We start from the raw sequence: 19,643 nt of genomic DNA, 5'->3' as shown, positions 1-19,643 counted from the left end.
TGCTTTCAGGTCATTAATAAAAATGTGTAATGGTCCTCAATCATAAAATACCTTTTAAATGTTCTGATGATCATTGTCCTATGTGCTCAAGAAAAAGATGACCACTCCTCTTTGTCATGCAAATGGTAGATTAAGTATGCTTCTTTTCCATTTTGAAGTTGCGTAAAAATTACATTAATGCAGAAGGAATGGCGTTAGCAATTTTAGCATGCACATTGTCTTAAGCAGATTCAGAAAATATGGACCTGATTTTGGCGGTATAGGAAATTTGCACCTCAAACAGTGGAGCTTATAATGCACCTCAAACCGTGTACAAAGATATAAGCAATGGTTTGGGACATTTACTACATACTCATAACCCAGTAATTCATCCTATTTGTATTGGTGGTGAAAGCATAATTTGAAATAGTTTTTTGGTCTTTTAAATCCCCACTAGCTTTTATCTTAGACCGTTTAGATGGTAATAGTTAAGCAGAGCTAAAAATTGACAATGAGGATCATCTAACACCTGTCTCCTGAGCAGAATGAGCTGGCCTGATGAGCTGGCCTGATGAGCAGTCCACTAGCATTGTATATCGGTATGCCACTCCATTGTATAAGGAAAAATTGCCATCACTGCCATCACTGAAGGAGAACTATTTAACGTATTTTTAAAGTAATTATATGTAATATTTATTATCTGGAAAGACTGTGCGGTCGACTCTGTGACAGTTTAGAAGTAGGCGGGGAAAAGGGACGGCGCTAGGACCTGTCAGCAGTGGTTTGTTAGGTTGTGTATTATGTCGATTGCCGAGTCATGGATAAGTTCGTCTAATGCATGCCGTACAAAGAATTAGTCAAGTTATAAGTGGATACAGCTGTTTGACTCCTATAGTTTTTTGGTTGCATTGAATTTTAATATATCCGCGCACAACTGAGCTTTTGTGGGGGCTTCTCATTCACTGCATCACCTTCCAGCAACACGTTGAATTGAGAAGGTGAGTGTAAAAGCCTAGTTAGCTAAGCTAAAGCTATCTTAATGTAGGTTGATATGTCACCTAGATTAAAACCACAAATGCCAACTAGAAAAACATCTAAACTGCCAAGGTTAGCCATACTAAATAGATACAATTCTATGGTGGACGAGTGGCGGTTGCGTTCTTTAATAAACGTAGCCGGCTCATGCGCTGTTGTCAAAGATCGCAACTCTACCAAAACATATTGGTCAAATGCTTATACAACGTCAGTAATACATGGACAAATTAACTAAACATTATATGTATGTATTATAATGAACACAACATGTTACGGATTTGATTAGGAACATTTGTGGTTTCATTCAACTAAATAAGATTTTCATTAGTTGAAATGGTAGAATACGCTCTGACCTTTCTCCTAACACGAGCTTGTGGTGGCTTCTTACCAACATGCCAAGCTCAAGAGAAACATTAGCCTTGTGTAGACAAACCCCTGTAACATAAAGTTGGTGTTATTTTGAATGATCGTCAGTTGATATATCATAAATTCCTTGATTGACTCAGTTATTAGTCCACCTCTCACACCAGATAAAACAACAGTGTGTGATTTGCTGGGGGGCTCTAAAGACATGTGCCATGACTCAAACACTAACCATGTTGGTAAAGTTCACATCCCAATATAGCAAACCCTGACTCTTCGGCTGGTCTACATTTATTAGGCTTATAAAGTTCTGCATTAATGATTATAGGTTAGAAAGGAATACTGGCTGTGTTTTGCTTCATAACATGTCACCCTAATGCACTAATGTATTCAATCTGCCCTTGTCTCCAAAAAAAAACCAAAACTAAAATAAACACACAAAAAAATTATATATATATATAAATAAATTGGGTATGTTACATGTTGATCTGCCAATGTTCTTCATGCTGACTAACTTGATTTAGATAAGAGATACTTTATGATTAGCTTCAGCCTGTTCGTCGCTATTCTTGCAGACTTCTTGTTGATTCTGACTCTTATGTATAATGTGGTTAAAGTATGTTTATTTCCTTGTCCCTGTCTCCACCTTCCAGCCACCATGTTAGCCATGCAGAGCTACTGCGAGGCCAGTGCCTCCATCTCCGAAGCCTGGCTGGAGGGAGGCATCTCGCCCTGCTTCTACTTCACCCTGGTGCCCACCGTCCTGCTCACCCTCTCCTTCTTCTTCGGTACCTTCCAGTGCGTTTTCTACCATCGCTATGGCACCGAGATGGAGCCTAAGTTTGTGCCGCGCTCGCATCTCTACAGACTCCAACTGGCTGTCTCCCTGCTCGTCCTGCTGCAGTTCCTGGGAGGGCTGGTGTGGAGGGCGGCGGGGGGAGGAGGTGGAGGGGAACTCCCGGGCTACGTGATCCTGTATGGCTGCCTGTCCATGCTGGGTTGGGCCTGGGCTGTGGCGCTGTTGAGGCTGGAGAGGAAGAGGGTTCTGGTGAGGGACCGGACGCGGGGCCACAGCACGGTTCTGCTGCTCTTCTGGGCCGTGGCGTTCTCAGCGGAGAACCTGGCCTTCGTCTCCTGGGTTAGTCCCTACTGGTGGTGGGGGCTGGAGAACACACAGCAGCAGGTGAGAGAACAGCATGAGTCTATGTTAGATCCTATGTGTTGCACCGTAACTTTCACTAGTATGCAAAAGGACCAACTACTTAACATATTTTGTTTTCAGTTCATGGTTTTACTATTATACATTTTAATGAAATTACCTTAAAAATGTAATGTTGTATTTAGGTCATGAAAAATTAAGACATCCCTCCAAAAAGTTATATATTAGTCCTTTGAATTATTTATTTTGTAGGTGCATTGTTTTTTTGTAACTCAGTTCGCTTTAGACATGATCATATGGGTTTAATGAGAATTACCTGGTTATAGTGTAACCGGACCTTAAGATTGAAACATGCTGGGCTAGAACAAACATGTCTAATGGTTGGGTTAAATTGGAAATAGTGTTAGATTTGCTCATTGTATTTGTTAGAAAAATACTGAATGTTTAACCTCTATGAATCAGCTTATGAATCCATGTATTTTGATGTTCTCACAAGGTTTTTGATACATTTTCAAACTATGGCATAGCAGTGAAAGGGGGGAGCCATTTGTCAGCTATGTTTGTTTTGCATTTGGTTTCATTCCATTGGTCCTTGAGTGCTATCTCCACCCATCTGGGTGACCAAACCCGACCAGTAACTGTAGAAGTGCTGAGTCACTTCCAGATCTTACCCTTCCACATTCTTCTCCCTCAGGCCAAATCCCCCAATATTTTTCGAACTGTTCAGATCACAGATGTCAAAATTGTCACCATGACTAGCTTTGCATGTTTTTGCAGTTTGGTTGTTTATTCCTTGTAGTTTTATTCAACTGATGCATTTTATAAACCTTTTACTGAGTCCTCACTGTCTTGCCAATGGAAAGGATAGTAAACACAGTATATTCACTAGTGAAAGTTTCTTAGGCTCACACAGAGTGAACTCTTTTGTATGTATTTATTTATTTATTAATGATTGTCGGTTGAGTGTGGATGTCAAATGTATTTGGTGTCTGTAACTTGTGTTTGTTGGGTATTATGCATTGTATTAGCAGTGGGCTAATGAAATATATATATTTTTGTATAGTACTCCTTTTAAACAGTCTGTCTAAATAATTACCTCAGGTGGAGTTTTTTCTGTGGTTGGTCCGCTACTTTGGTACCGGAACACTCTTCTTCCTGGGCCTGAAGGCTCCCGGGTTGCCGCGGAGGCCTTACATGCTCCTGATCAATGAGGACGAACGTGACATAGAGGGTGGCACTGGCCAGGTAACCTGTTAATCACATCTCTTTTGAGTATATGTTCATTTGTTTATTCTGTGTGTGTACTAAATCCAGTAAATTCATGGATTTCTTATGGACCCCTATTAACTACAATCAAAGCAGCAGCTGCCCTTCCTGAAGTCCACAAAAAACAAGAGATAATAAAGCAGACTTTCAGTAGTGAAAATACTGAACTAAATACATATAAATTGCAATACAGAAATAGAATGCATATGTTTTTGATTGACAATACATGAATACACCAGTTCAGTGCAGACAGATACAATAGATGTTAATTCAATGCTTTACTAGTAACCTTATTATATTAAGGCTGAAATATGCCAATTCGACCATTTAGTTATTTTCATCAACTATGCCAATACTTTTTTTGCTGAAACTGACCTTGTAATGATTTCCTTAAAATTTGAAGATTCCAGCTTACTAGCATACATTTTACGTAATGTGGTCACTCAGGGAAAGAAATGTCAGGAGATGATGCACATCCCGATGGATTGATTTTATTTAGATAATTTCTTTTCTTTGATGGGATGAATTGAAAATGCAATGTAACTTTCTTTGTTGTATGGACAGGCTGTGCACTAGTATAACCTATTTATTCTATATGCTTGCTTTCAAAAAGCATAGTTGGCTAGCTAGTTAAATTAATAGTTAACATATTTCCCACAATCTAACTTTTATCCACCCATTTATTAACTAGCCAATCCTGGGGACGGGAGTCTAGTTGTTAGAGCGGCAATTAAAACATTTGTAGGTCCATAATAATTTTTACATACTTTGGATCTAGTTTTTTTTTCTATTTCTAGCCATGGCCAATCCCATTCTCTAAATTGTCTTTGTTTTCTTATTTTCTTTGTTTGTTTCTGTTCATTTTGCAAAGTGTCTTTGCGTCCTTGAAATGCCCTGTATAAATATAATGCATTATTAATTAATATTATTAATGTACATGAGTTCTGTGCTTAGGTAGCTACTAAGGCACCATGGCAACTAAATAACTCTCAGCAGGTTTGCATATGCATGTCCTTTAGTAACCCCTGACATCTTTACCTCAGCCCCTGTTGGGTGACACGCCAGATTCCCAGTCTACCTGGCAGGACTTTGGCAAGAAGGTGCGTATGCTTCTGCCCTACATGTGGCCCAGAGGTAATGTTCTGCTACAAGGCCTGGTGCTGCTTTGTCTCTGTCTGCTGGGCCTCGAGAGAGTCATCAACGTCTTTGTTCCCATCTACTACAAGAACATCGGTGAGAGCCTCCCTCCTTTTGGGAAAGTCTTATGTAGATGCTTTGTTGTCACAGACTTATTTGTTGTGTTGCCGGTCTGTTTTTGGTGCACACAGTCAGGAGGGTTTGGGAGATTGTTAAAGCTAAAGCAGGAATATCTGCCCAGCACAACGGCAGAAAGAATTGCCTGGAACTTTCATTGCTTTTCACAACCCCTCTCGTTCTTTCTGGTACAGTGAATGAGCTGACTGATGGAAGCAGCTGGAAGACCTTGGCCACCACTGTGTGTGTCTACGTCCTGCTGAAGTTCCTGCAAGGTGGAGGGTCAGGTGAGTTGGACTCTCACCTCCATTTTGTCTTTTTGTACTTGCTTAGTTCTTGTTTGGGGAATTTATTTCTCAAAACCTCTTGTCTTACTATTCTTTTATCTTGCTTTCTCTCCTCCCTCTTTTATTTTTGTAGGTGCGTCCGGCTTCATCAGCAACATGCGTACCTTCCTGTGGATCCGTGTGCAGCAGTACACCAACCGGGTGGTGCAGGTACGTCTGTTCGGCCACCTGCACTCGCTGTCACTGCGCTGGCACCTGGGCCGACGCACCGGGGATGTCCTGCGCAGCATCGACCGCGGCACCTCCTCCATCAACAGCCTGCTCAGGTTGGCGTCCTAATAAGAACATTAGTGTGTGGGTTTGTGTATGTGTCTGTTTGTGAGTGTGTTAGACATTCTATACATCCTGGATGCCATCCACTGTTGAATGTTTCAGCTTACCACATCTGTATGTAATAAGAACATAATTTTTACATAAAGGAACTGCATTTCTGCCTACTGAGCGACAGCACTACTTGAAAAAAAGCTGTATTAGCTAGGAAGATTAATTAGCTTAGCATTTCTTAGCATCTTCCTAACATCTGGACAGTCGAGCATTTCCTGAGTCTGAGGTCTGAATGCTGAGGTAAAGCTTGCCTTTTTCTGTTTATTCCCACAGCTATATTGTTTTCAGCATCTTCCCCACCATCGCTGATATTGTCATCTCCATCATCTACTTTGTCACCTACTTCAATGCCTGGTTTGGACTCATCGTGTTCGTCTGCATGTTTCTCTACCTCAGTGAGTACAAGGATTTACTTCCTCTATAGAATTGTTTCAGTTATATTATTTTTTTATAAGGTAATACAAATTTAGATTGAAATGGGAAATTCTTGAAAAATTTATATTTACATGTAATTTTTTTACGAGTCTTCTGCACCATGCTCTACCAACTGAGCTACACAGGACCCTCTGTAATCCAAAATAAACCCATACATGAAAGTATTTTACTTATGAAATAGACTAAGGTCAGGTGATAAAAATGTGCTATTTCACATTGGTCTATTGATCTATTCCTCCAGCCCTAACCATCATTATCACAGAATGGAGGACTAAGTACCGGCGAGACATGAACACCCAGGACAACAACGCCAAGTCTAAGGCGGTGGACTCACTGCTTAACTTTGAGACGGTACAGCGACACTCCCATTGACTTAACTTTAATACTCAGGTTGTGTTCATTATGGAGTTGAGAGAATCTTTTATTTTGAAATGTTATGCTCCTGATCTTTGTTCTCTTTTGTGCGTAATGAGCATGAACCGAAATCCCGACCTGCTGTGATGTCTCATTTTCACGTTTATCCAACAGGTAAAATACTACAATGCAGAGAATTACGAAGTGAACCGTTTTGAGGATGCCATTCTGAAGTATCAGGTAATCTAAACCATATATATCAACTCTGAAAAGGTTAAACCTGAGTATATTGCATTTGTTTTTCAAGTCTGCATCAAACTATAAATGGATTTACTGTGATGTTGCGTCTGCTGCCCATCTGTTGGTCTGTACACTCGTGTTCTAGGTCTCAGAATGGAAGACCCAAGCCTCACTGGCCTTCCTGAACCAGACCCAGAACATTATCATCGGCGCTGGCCTACTGGCTGGCTCACTGCTTTGTGCCTACTTTGTCCAGGATGGCAAATTTAAGGTACTGAACATTGTATTTTACTAATCATAGGAAGGGAATCAATTTGTGCTCGGTTTGGTTAAACCAGGCTGACCACTTTGAAGATATGTAAATTAAGTGCGGTTGTGCCCTCTGCCCCCAGGTTGGAGACTTTGTCCTCTTCGGCACCTACATCATCCAGCTCTATACCCCTCTCAACTGGTTTGGAACATACTACAGGTGAGTTATTATGGGATGGCTTTCAGTACTACCATTTGCCATCCTTCATTAATCTCTTTTATTTATAATCCCTGACTGGAAAGTTTTGAACCTGTCTTTGAATCTGTGTTGCTAAATCAGGAAAGATTGAGGAAAATGCACCTAGACTGAGATTGAGAAAGCTTTATATAATTCTAGATGTTCCGTGCCATGTCACAATTTCATTGTTCAGAATGACGCATGTTATTTTATGCATTTGACAAATAAAAGACCTTGACTTTTTGATGAGCGGTTGTTTTTTGCATTGGTTACGAGGGTATCCATAAAGCAGTTGTTTCCATTTAATATACATTTGCCAGGACTGTGTTCCTTGGATCACTGTTATCCAGATGCATCATTGAGATATTGTGTGGATGCATGGTTTATACCATATAAAGATGGTAAATGGCAGTTTTAGGATGGGTGAACAAGCAGCATCACAAATATTTATCTTCCTTTTTCCCCTAGAATGATCCAGAACTCCTTCATCGATATGGAGAGCATGTTTAAGCTCTTTACCGAGGAAAAAGAGGTATTGTCCAAATTGGTTCTCTGGATCTAATCTTTGCATTGCATCATTAAATAAAGTAATTATTCTTGATTTCCCTTCAGGTGAAGGATGAAGTCAATGCCGGGAATCTTCTCTTTAAGCGTGGAAAAGTGGAGTTTGAGAATGTGTACTTTAACTACACTGACGGGTAATAAGATCTTTCCCGTTTATTAACGTTTTGTTTCCAATGGTGTCATGTCTATTGACTATACACACAAACACACACAATGATTCAGAAATTTTTCGAATGAACACAGTTCCAGTAATTACAGCGTTCTCCTTTTATTAAATGGAAGCATTGTTTCTGTGTTTCTTCTGTAGGAAGGAAATTCTAAAGGATGTATCATTCACTGTGCAGCCTGGCCAAACTCTTGCATTGGTAAGTTTGCCATCCAAGCTTCAAACATTACCAAGAGGTTAGGCAAAAATAACATAGACTTCCTTCTGGTTTTTGATTCTTCAGTCTAGTTTTTATTTTGTCTTCCTCTGAAGTTATGTGATTGCTTGGGTCTTATTTGTTGATGGCACTTGCTTTTGAACTGGTTATGTGTGTTTGTGATCGTCCCTAGGTCGGCCAGTCAGGGAGTGGTAAGAGCACCATCCTCCGCCTACTCTTCCGTTTCTATGACATCCAGGGAGGATGCATCCGGATTGATGGCCAGGATATCTCTAAGGTGAGTATATGCCCAGTGGCAACAAAATAGCTTCCTGGAAATTTTTGTTAGCATCTTTATGTAACATTCCTTTTGTTGATTATTTATGACAAATTAGATTGGAAAGTATTAATTTTGTTGAACAATGTAAATGAACATTCCAAAATATCATGGTGAACCCAAAAACATTTTATAGGATTACTTTGGTATTTTAGCGGCAGTAATAATATAACTACTTTGCTCTTTCTGTTGCATGTAACAGACTTTATATTTGCTTCATTTTTTGTAGCGGAAGTCTAGATTCAAACAGATACTTAAATTTGCCATACACAACCTTTTCAGACCATTAGTAAGCATTATAGATCAAACACACTACAAACGTAATATGTTAGCTAATGGTCGCTCTGGTTGAACACACCTCGGGTAGTTCAAATAGTGTATTATGATCCGCATGGTCTCTGTGTTCAGGTAAAACAGGTGTCTCTGCGTGCCCACATTGGCGTGGTGCCCCAGGATACGGTCCTCTTTAATGACAACATCCGCAACAACATCCGCTACGGACGCGTCACCGCCAGCGACCAGGAGGTGGAGGAGGCAGCCATCGCTGCAGACATTCATGAGAAGATCCAAGCATTCCCAGAAGGTAATACCACAGTCCCTTCTGACAGTTTTTGTGGACACTGAAAGTCTAATCTAGGAACATAAATAAATTTTAATGAATACATAAAAACTTTTAATGGAGAGTCCAGTAGGGATGGATATCGATAACCGGTTCCCAGCTGGAGCTGGTTCCAAATTTCAAAGAACTGTGGATTCGATAAGACCCCTATGGCGCTTTTCCACAGCTTGGTACCGGTGTTGTGCTGAACTGTCCCCCTGCCAGAATCTGTCCCCCCTTCACGTGAACGCGCACGCTGTCCTCCGTTGCTGCGATATGCTTGCTTGTGTGTTGTGTGCCCTGTACTTCGTTGTCAATTTGGCATAAGTTTTCCTGATCTTAGTTGAACAAAACATTATCAGAAATTTTGATTATCAAAGAATTACTGTATATGATCATATTGCGACTGTTTCTGGCATGGAAAAGTTCATCTTCAGTCTCGCTAGCAATTGCTCAATTCTTATGATTATTCCAAGGAAGTTAGTAGATACTAGAAAGCTTATTACTGGCTAATAAGCTGTTAAAACAGACCGTGGCAAAAAACATTAGTCCATAGACGCTATGGTGGAGGTTAGTCAGTTTAACACAATCCTCAAAGGAGTCTAGCGACTTCTGAAACGTGTAATGCTGTGGCGTAGTGGTTATGGACATTGCCTCTCATGTGGAAGACATAGGTTTGAATCTATTGAGGGCAAAGTCATTTATTATTTCTGGTAGATTCCACGATTCTCTCGTCTTTTCATTGGTTAAAAAGTTAGTTATCGTCACCTTTATTGGTGGTTATTGTATTCACGTCATACACGAATGAAAGAAAAAGTTATGTTGTTATACCATGAAATAGCGTTGGCAGATTCTCTTGCAATTGCTCAATTATACTGTTAAAACAGCGGAGGTTAACTTTGTAAGAAACGTTAGTCAGTTTAACTGTATCAATGTTATTCACTAATGGCCAATGAACTGTTAAAACGGCCAGTGGCAAAAGGGGATTTGTTCAAGATAAACATGAGGCTATACTGACAACTGCCGAATGTGTAACTCCATGGTGTAGTGCTTAACGACACTGCCTTTCACCTGGGCGACCTGGGTTTGAATCTCGAGAGGGTAACACTTTTTTTTTTATTGCAGGCCGGCTGAACTAGGCTTGCCTGGTTTCATGTTTGTTAATGTCTATTATGCACCAAATACTACAGTGATATAAAACTACATTCTAAAACATGTTTTGCAGGGTCTCAGGGGCGTCGGCTATAATTGGCTAGTTTTCTTTTTGTCAGAAAAGCTATGGCTTGATGCTAAACTGACAACGAAGTACAGGCCACATATCAACACACAAGCAAGCATATCGCAGCAACGGAGAATAGGGTGTGCGTTCATGCGAAGTGGGGACAGATTCTGGCAGGGGGAGTATTTTTGGCACCGGCTCGACTTGCCTCGACTCTACCCGCTTTGGGAGCTTTTCCACTGCATGGTACCAGCTCGACTCGGCTCTACACGGCTCTGCTCGGTTAGTTTTCCACTGCAGATAGCACCCTGTACCCTCCTATAGTGACATCACTGGAAAACTGCCGTAGCGCCTCCTCCAACACGACACACACGGGAACATTAATGGAGATATCCTACATCTGATAAGGAAGCCAGCATTTGCTTACAACTTAACACCAACACATTTAAAACAACCTACAGTGGATATACAGTCTACACAACCCTGTTAAAATGCCAGGTTCTTGTAATGTTATAGAATGAGACAAAAATAAATAATGTCTTTTTCCACCTATAACATGAACAATTCAATTGAAAAACAAGCTGAAATCTTTGAGGGGGGAAATTAAAAAAACTCACAATAACCTGGTTGCACAAGTGTGCACACCCTTAAACCAAAACTTTGTTGAAGCACCTTTTGATTTTATTACAGCACTCAGTCTTTTTGGGTATGAGTCTATTACCATGGCACATCTTGACATGGCAATATTTGTCCATTCTTCTTTGCAAAAGCGCTCCAAAAGCGCTGTCAGATTGCAAGGACATCTCCTGTGAATAAGCCCTCCTCCGATCACCCCACAGATGTTCAATTAGATTCAGGTTTGGGCTCTGGCTGGGCCATTCCAAAACGGATGAAGCCATGCTTTTGTGGATTTGGATGGTTGTTGGCGTGCTGAAAGATGAACTTCCTCTTTATCTTTAGATTTCTAACGGACACCTGAAGAGTTTGTGCCAAAATTGCCTGGTATTTGGAACTGTTCATTATTCCCTCCGCCCTGACTAAGGCCCCGGTTCCAGCTGAAGAAAAACAGCCCCAAAGCATGATGCTGCCACCACCATGCTTCACTGTGGGTATGGTGTTGTTTGGGTGATGTGCAGTGTTGTTTTTGCGCCAAACATACCTTTTGGAATTATGGCCAAAATATTCAACCTTGGTTTAATCAGACCATAACACATTTTCCCACATGCTTTTGGGGGACTTGGATGTTTTTCTTTGTAAGAAAAGGCTTCCGTCTTACCACCCTACCCCATAGCCCATTCATATGAAGAATACGGGAGATTGTTGTCACATGTAGCACACAGTCAGTACTTGCCAGGAATTCCTGCAGTTCCTTTAATATTGCTGTGTGCATCTTGGTCGCCTCCCTGACCATTTTTCTTCTCGTCTTTTCATACATTTTGGAGGGACATCCAGTTCTTGGTAATGTCTCTGTTGTGCCATATTTTCTTCACTTGATGATGACTGTCTTCATTGTGTTCAATGGATTTTCTAATGCTTTGGAAATTATTTTGTAGCCTTCTCCTGACTGATATCTTTCAACAATGAGATTCCTCTGATGCTTTGGAAGCTCTCTGTGGACCATGGCTTTTGCTCTGAGATGCAACTAAGAAAATGTCAGAAAAATGCTACTAGAACATCCTACCAGAACAACAACTTTATTTGTGATTCATCAAAGTCACTTTTAATGATGTGTGTGATGATTTCTATTTAACATGAGTTTGAATGTGATTGGTTAATTCTGAACACAGCCACATCCCCAGTTATAAGAGGGTGTGCACTCTTAAGGTTTTTATTTTTCATTTTCCCCCTTGAAGATTTCTGTTTTTTCAATTACATTTTTCACATTATAGTTCACATTAAAAGTGGGAAAAGTTCTGACATGATTTATCTGGCATTTTAACAGGGCTGTGTAGACTTTATGTCCACTGTCCATCTCGATTAAAAGGTATAAATAAATGCCTTATTAATTGCCAGCTATAATAGTCAAGAGTAGCATACTGTAAACAGAATTTATACCGGTAGTAGCGAGGATGCATGCGTGAGCAGTTACTTTGGTCTTAATACATTGCAGACTGCAAAGATTGTTAGAAAGATTGGTAGGCTGCTTCTGTTTTGGCCAGTGCAATGTATGCCAGATGGCCAATAGGAAAACCCCAGGAGGAAAAATACGAGGTCCTTTTGTAGGTTACAAAAACAGCGCGTATTTGTGGGTCTCTCACGGGGATAACGAGTTGATTAAACTACATCAACCATTTTATAGTCAATAAAAGTTGCACTTGCTACGTGGACATGTACTTGTTTTGTTATTCAGTACGTCAAAAAAGCATGTGAGAAGCGACAATTCTGTTTAGATCCTGGACCATGACTGAGTCTAACCGCAGCAAACGGTCGAAAGTGTGGCTTAGCTTCACACAAAAAAACAAAGTCAGCGCAAAATGCAACACACACAAGGGACGCACCACGTCAAATATGATGACGCATTTACTTCGACACGGTGCAAACCTAAAAGAATGCTCCGTGTTCGATGTTGTTGCGGTGTACCAGCCGCAATAGCACCACATAAACAGCAGCGTCTCGTGCTCAGGTTAAGAAACATTGTGGCCTGAATTTTGGTTTTTATACTGAAGGTAAATGAATCACGTCTACTACAAATTATTCAAATATATATTTGAGTTCGGAGAGTATCCATCTACCTACGGTTAATCCCAAGAGACCCTGCTCTAGTACATAAATTCCTTTTACTTTAGCCATGAAGGGGAAGATGAGCAAGGAGAAGGAGGATGAATGTCACAGAGCTGTATTTGTCTTCAAAGAATTTGACATTGATGCTACTTTCATAATGTTTTTCTATATTTTTCTAATATTTAAATAGTTTTGGTTTGTAATTGTTTTTGTTGCTCATTCCTTATTAGTAATGGTTTTTTTTTAAATGAAGGGAAAAATAAATCTTGCTGTCACAGTTGATTATATAGAGTTGACAGTACTTATAAAAGCCTAAATGTGCAAAGTATAAATGTATATTTTATTTTGGGTTCTTTCTTTCCGAAGAATATTGGAATTGGAACCAAGATTCGATAAGAACCGGATTCGATAACCCGAATCAATTTAATTGAAACGATACCCAACCCTAGAGTCCAGTATTGAAATGAAGCCTAGTTAAAAAATATAGTATTTAAATTCAGGGGTTTGTCTGTATCCAGGAAATAATTCAGATATTGCCATAATATATTCATGTGAATAAGAAAGTACACACCCTGGAAAGTTGTCCTTTACGTATATAACTTTGGACACATGGATATCTAGGCCATTGATATGAAGCAATTTTTTACATATTCATTGATAAAGCTAACCCAATTTAACAAATCACACAAACAACAACTTTTAAAATATTTACGCAATTAAAATAAACAGAAATGCAATTTCCTTTTGTAGAAAAGGTTAGTACAGCCCTTCCTTTGCCATCACATAAAATGGAAACTACCAATACATTAATGATTGTTGCCACCTGGATAAATACCAAAACTACTTAAGCAACCCTAGACAGATTAATCATAGGGGGAGTTGTTTTGACACAATCCCAGACGCCATGTTTGGCAAAAATGAAAGTCGGGATATCGACCTAATGTCAACTGGAAAATATAGAGGTGGTAACATTATGGTTTGGGGTTGCTTTGCTGCATCTGGGCCTGGCCAACTTGCCATCATTGAGTCAAACCATCTATTCCAAAATTCTTATTGAGGGGATGTGAGGCCATCTCTCAAAAAGCTGATGCTGAACCAAACATTAATGACATTTGTTTACTTTTATCCGTCAATAGTGCTGATGTGAAGATTACATGTATATGTCGAAATACTTAAAAACAAAAAAGGAAACCTTTCCAGGAGGTGTACGAACTTATTCTCATGACTGTAATTCTCAATGTAGTTAACCAGAAATTGGCGCATGGGTGTCAATGTTGTTGGTTCAGTGGTGCCTAAAACTGTTTATATCTTCCATACTCATTGCTTAGAAGTATTTTTACATCTAAATCCCTTCACACAAGTGGAAAGGGGACACAGTGGCCATCAGGTGACTTTCTGTTAGGTTAGTTTCACTTCTCTGTTCCCTTCCCAGGATACGACAGCCAGGTGGGGGAGAGGGGTCTAAAACTGAGCGGGGGGGAGAAGCAGAGAGTGGCGATCGCCCGGACCATCCTCAAAGCACCTCAGATCATCCTGCTCGATGAGGTAAACTTACAAGAAAGGCCACCCATAAAGTAAATAACCCTGTTCAAACCAGTTGCCCCCAAGGCCATAAGAATAAATTGGGCTTCCTGAAATAGTTGTAATTGAGCAATTGGTAGCGAGTCTGCCAAAGCTATTTCATTTCATGGCATAAGATTGTAATTTTTTCTTTTGTGGCAAAACAACATAAAAAAAAAAAAATTAATAAATGTCGTTGCTCTCAATAGATTCAAACTTAGGACTTCCACATGAGAGGCACTGTCTTTAACCACTACGCCACGGCATTACACGTTTCAGCAGTCGCTAGACTCCACTGAGAATTGTGTTAACCTGACTGTGTCTTAAGTTTACCTCCACCATAGCGTCTATGAACTGTGTTGCTTTTGCCACTGGCCGTTTTAACAGCTTATTAGCCAGGAACAGGTTTACAAGTATCTACTAACTTCCTAGGAATAATCATAAGAATTTAGCAATTGCTAGCGAGACTGAAGATGAACTATTCCATGCCAGAAACAGCCGCAATATAACCATATACAGTTTCAGTTAAGGCTTACTATAACATAACGACGTTGTTAAGCCAGCAAATGTGTTTATCTATCCTGACCCAAAACGCATGCATGGATGCGTACTTTGAAAATCCACCAGAAACCGTCGCAATATAACCGGAAACTGTTTTATTTCAGACTTACTATAACGTAGAAACTAATGGTTTTAGCCAGCGACGTTTTCATCTATATGGAATAATTCATAATGCGTGCTTCGCCTGCGAGGCGATACGAACTCAGGACCTATAGTTCACAAGTCCGCTTCTCTAATCACTACGCTATATAACAAGGGACTCACTCACACACACTCACTCAGAGACATTCGCTCTTCTTAGCTGGCTTCGCTTACGTGGTCTGGCAAAAAGGCAAGAAATTGAAGGGTTATTTCTTATAGACGAGCATTTCTGTTTTTCTTGAGTTTAAAAGCAAGAAGTTCTCTGTCATCCACTTCCTAATATCTGAAACGCATGCTTCCTAATTAGCTAATTTTGGGGCTTCTCTATATTTCATCAAAATATACGACTGTATGTCATCAGCATAACAGTGAAAATTGACATTGTGATTCCGGGTGACATCACCCAGAGGCAGCATAGTGAGAACAATAACGGGCCCAATAACGAGGATATGCCATCCACACATATGAACTGATATCCTTCAGATAAATAAGATTTAAACCAGGCTAGAACATGTCCACGTAGCCCAATATGGGTTTCCAGTCTCTCTAAGAGAAGGGAGTGATCAATAGCGTCAAAGGCAGCACTTAGATCAAGGAGCAGCAGGACAGATTCAAAACCATTGTCTGAACACCAAAATACAAAATGCATCTAGCCATCTATTATTTTTATTTACAGCCCTTTAACTATACTTCTTTGGCCAACATCAAATCTCCCGTTCCTCTCAAAAATCTTAAAAATGTGTTTCCCAACAACCGAATGCCTTCCTCAAGACAAATGACATATATGAAATGCTCCAGTCCGGTTTTAGATCCCATCATAGCACTGAGACTGCACTCGTGAAGGTAACAAATTACCTTCTAATGGCCTCAGACAAAGGTTCCGCATCCGTCCTGTTGCTTCTTGATCTTAGTGCTGCTTTTGACACTATTGATCACTCCCTTCTCTTAGAGAGACTGGAAACCCATATTGGGCTACGTGGACATGTTCTAGCCTATCTGAAAACGTATCTGAAAGATATGCCATCCACACATATGAACTGATATATCTTATCATCTAAAAAATATAGCCAGACCCGAATACATTTCTGATCTGTTTGAAGAATATCAACCGAGCCGGGCTCGGTTAGATCCATGAACACAGGTCAGCTAGTAGAGCCCAGAGTCCAAACTAAACATGGGGAAGCTGCGTTTAGCACTTATGCTGTACACAACTGTACATAAACTACCAGACGATCTTAGACGTGCCCCAAACGTATCCATTTTTAAATCCAGGTTAAAAACACATCTCTTCTCACGTACCTATGACTGAGCACTTAAACTTATCCACACTGTTTAGCCTTATAGCTTCCTTTTGTTTTTATCCCATTTTTAATCTGTATGTTTTCTTATTGTATTTTTTCTTATTATGATTTATTCATTTGTTTTTGTTTTCATTTGAGTATTTGTTTTTATGTTACTGTACTTTTCTTTGTAAAGCATATTGAATTGCTTCGATGTTTGAACTGTGCTTTATAAAAAAAACTTGCTTGCTTGCTTGGCGTATTTGAACAGGACCAATGGTTGCCTCTATACACCCTCTATCGTATTGTTACATTTGACTGAGTTCACTTAACTTCAGTTCTTTAATCATGTGTCCAATCTCATAAAGCGTTTCTCTATACCCAGGCTACGTCTGCTCTAGACACCCAGACGGAGCGCAACATTCAGGCCTCACTCGCCAAAGTATGTTCTAATCGGACCACCATTGTCGTGGCTCACAGGTAAGGAAAATGTCACGTCTCGCCTCAAATGTCGAAACTATATGGTTTTCGATCCGTTTGGTCCACGGCCTGATTCTTTTGTCTGTTGTCAGGTTGTCCACCATCATCGGTGCCGACCAGATTCTCGTGGTGAGCGATGGCCAGATAGCGGAACGTGGACGGTGAGTAGATCAGAGTGCAGTTGTCCGACTGTTGCAAGTTCCACTGGTCAAAATAATATACTATACATCTTAAGAAAAAACATATTGAATAATATTTCAAAGGCAAGAATGTCACAAGCCAGGGTTTTGTGGGTCTTCTTACAGTGTATTCCCTTTGTTCAAAACTTCCCCATAATGCACCTTACTTAACCTATGCAATGATGATCTTTTTGAAAGGGTTGCCTTCTGGTCTACTAATTGTAACTGTTCTTCTATATTCTTCTCCATCCTAGACATGAGGAGCTGCTGGCTAAGGGCGGTCTGTACTCTGACATGTGGATGAGGCAGCAGCAAGCACAGGACTCTGACTCAGCCTCCGATACAGAGACCAAAGACATGGCGTCTGAGAAACTACAGCCCCCATCAGCCATCGTAGGCCACAGGAGTCACTGAGGACGGAGTTAAAGGTCAAGGACATGGGGACATTAGCCTTTCGTTAATTAAATCTGCTTAACACCTGCGTTTCTTGGCCTCCATCCTCTCGTCTCTTTTTGTAAGAGGTCAAAGGTAATCAAGGAAAATGAACCGGGATGAAAATACACTGGCTTGAAATGAAATTGTCCTTCTCCACTCACACATTATCAGTCAGACATTGTTTATGGGGTGGATCTCAAAATAAATGTATAAAGTGAGAAAGAAAAATACTATTTTTGCTGTACAACAGCTGTTTTATGGATAAAATGATAAGTAGTATAAAGTAGTATAACTATAAAACAATCTGATTCAGAAGGGTGTGGCTGATTTTCTGCTAGGATATTTGTAGTGGGAAACTCCTTGGATATCGAGGAGGAGAGGACTGTCATTTGTTTGCTTACTAAATTAATAATACTCTTCAACCAATAATTGTGTTATTGAGGACTGAGAGGATGGTGATGTACAGAGTATGTATTATTTTTTTTACTTAAATGAAAACAGCCATTGTGACACAGGAGGAGCAGGGACCAATGAGATGGATTATATACCTCTTAAGGCTTTTTGTCTTTCTACTTGTATAAGGTTTAGGTTTATTTGAGGTCAATTCTATTCAGCAGTTATTTATTTGGTATTGTATTTTTTCTGTTTTAGTTTTTTTGAATGTGTTGAATATAATATAATAACTCTGTGGGTGTTTCAAAACAACTTGAGGCTCCTACCCTGACTGTGGATAAAATGTGGTTTAAAAGGTCATTTTGGGAAATTCTACACATTTTAAAGTTAATTAACTGAAATTGCCATGGCTAATGCTTTGCCCTTAATATGCCAAAGAATGTTATATGTTTGAAGATCTGAGCAGTAATCTTATCATGTTTTTGTGAATTCTCAATTTTCCTTAACTTATCTGGATGTTATTTAGACGACTGCCAAAGGTGAGGGACTTATGATACGTTTAGAAATAATATTTTTCTACCTATGTTATACATTGCTTTTATGCATCTTTCCTGCCCAAAAAGTGGTAAAACAAATTTAAGCTGTCTACTCCTATGCCTAATGAACACAACCCTGGAATCAATATGATCCGTCCACATTCTATCAAGTCTGTGATGATTGCAGCTGACCACAGAAGTGGCAACGTGTCCAGTGTAGGCAAATATCTACCCGAAAGCTCAGGTTTAGGCAGTTATACAGTGTCTATAAAGTTGAGTTATTGACTAATGTTTAGGGGTTGGTGACCTGTTTATTGGTTTGTTTTACTTACAACTTCTATAGACCTATTAGAACGATGTTCATTGCAAATTAATATTTCCTTTTTTTGAACACTATCGTCCATGGAACCAGATCCCATAGCTGTTGGTTCTTTTGCTTGTAATATTTCAGTCTGCAGTCAAGCCAAATAGTTGGTCATGACTATGAATGAGGGACAGAGTTGGCGCAATACCACAAATGCAGGAGATGGATCTTTTCCATTAGCGACACTTATACAAGAAATAAACTTGTACCATACCTCTTAAACTAATGACAAGATTCAAATGGATGTGAATGTTTCGTGATGCAATCAGAAATAGAATTGTATTCCAATTTTCAACAATTCATCTACCCAAAAACTGATTTAGAGTTGGATTTGCAACCTTTTGGGAACTAACATTACAATTTATGGTTTCCCCCAATTCCTGGTTAAAGGTTTCCCTGAATCAGGAGTGGGGGGATACTCCAACCAGGATTTCTGGAAAAACAAGGAACTTACTAAAAGTTCAAAAAACTTTGGAACCCAGCTCAGGGATATAAGGTAATAAAAATATTTATCAGTTTAACTATTATACTCCCAGGAAGATCTATACATAACTGCTAGAAGTATTTTTAGGAGCACAGGATAGTTAACTTTATGTAGACCAGAACAAGTTCTGCGATACACATGCCCCAGAGGAGAAAAACAAGTTTCGTCAGTGAATGTTCTCCAGCC

At 39.8% G+C, this 19,643-nt stretch overlaps 1 protein-coding gene across 1 annotated transcript; it reads left to right on the top strand.

Annotated features, from left to right (window-relative positions):
• Positions 1–764: 764 nt before the first annotated feature.
• Positions 765–19,199, top strand: LOC105009448 (ATP-binding cassette sub-family B member 6, mitochondrial). The gene is made up of 20 exons (XM_029116816.2): positions 765–977; positions 2,031–2,560; positions 3,638–3,781; positions 4,846–5,035; positions 5,251–5,343; positions 5,477–5,669; positions 6,001–6,122; positions 6,404–6,513; positions 6,691–6,756; positions 6,902–7,027; positions 7,149–7,225; positions 7,712–7,775; positions 7,856–7,941; positions 8,115–8,172; positions 8,363–8,467; positions 8,915–9,089; positions 14,477–14,589; positions 16,972–17,066; positions 17,159–17,227; positions 17,500–19,199. Exons 2-20 carry the CDS (start codon positions 2,036–2,038, stop codon positions 17,657–17,659), a joined length of 2,571 nt encoding a protein of 856 aa, XP_028972649.2. The 5' UTR covers positions 765–977; positions 2,031–2,035; the 3' UTR covers positions 17,660–19,199.
• The last annotated feature ends 444 nt before the right edge of the window (positions 19,200–19,643 follow it).

Source organism: Esox lucius, chromosome 22, assembly GCF_011004845.1.
Source record: "Esox lucius isolate fEsoLuc1 chromosome 22, fEsoLuc1.pri, whole genome shotgun sequence".
NCBI lineage: Eukaryota > Metazoa > Chordata > Actinopteri > Esociformes > Esocidae > Esox > Esox lucius.
Note: the sequence above shows the minus strand (reverse complement) of the source record. Positions and strands in the feature narration are given on the sequence as shown.

Coding starts and splice junctions, on each gene's coding strand:
- LOC105009448 (XM_029116816.2), top strand. CDS start 2,036: ATGTTAGCCATGCAGAGCTACTGCGAGGCCAGTGCCTCCATCTCCGAA. Junction 7,776..7,855: donor TCTTTACCGAGGAAAAAGAG/GTATTGTCCAAA, acceptor ATTTCCCTTCAG/GTGAAGGATGAAGTCAATGC. Junction 14,590..16,971: donor AGATCATCCTGCTCGATGAG/GTAAACTTACAA, acceptor CTCTATACCCAG/GCTACGTCTGCTCTAGACAC.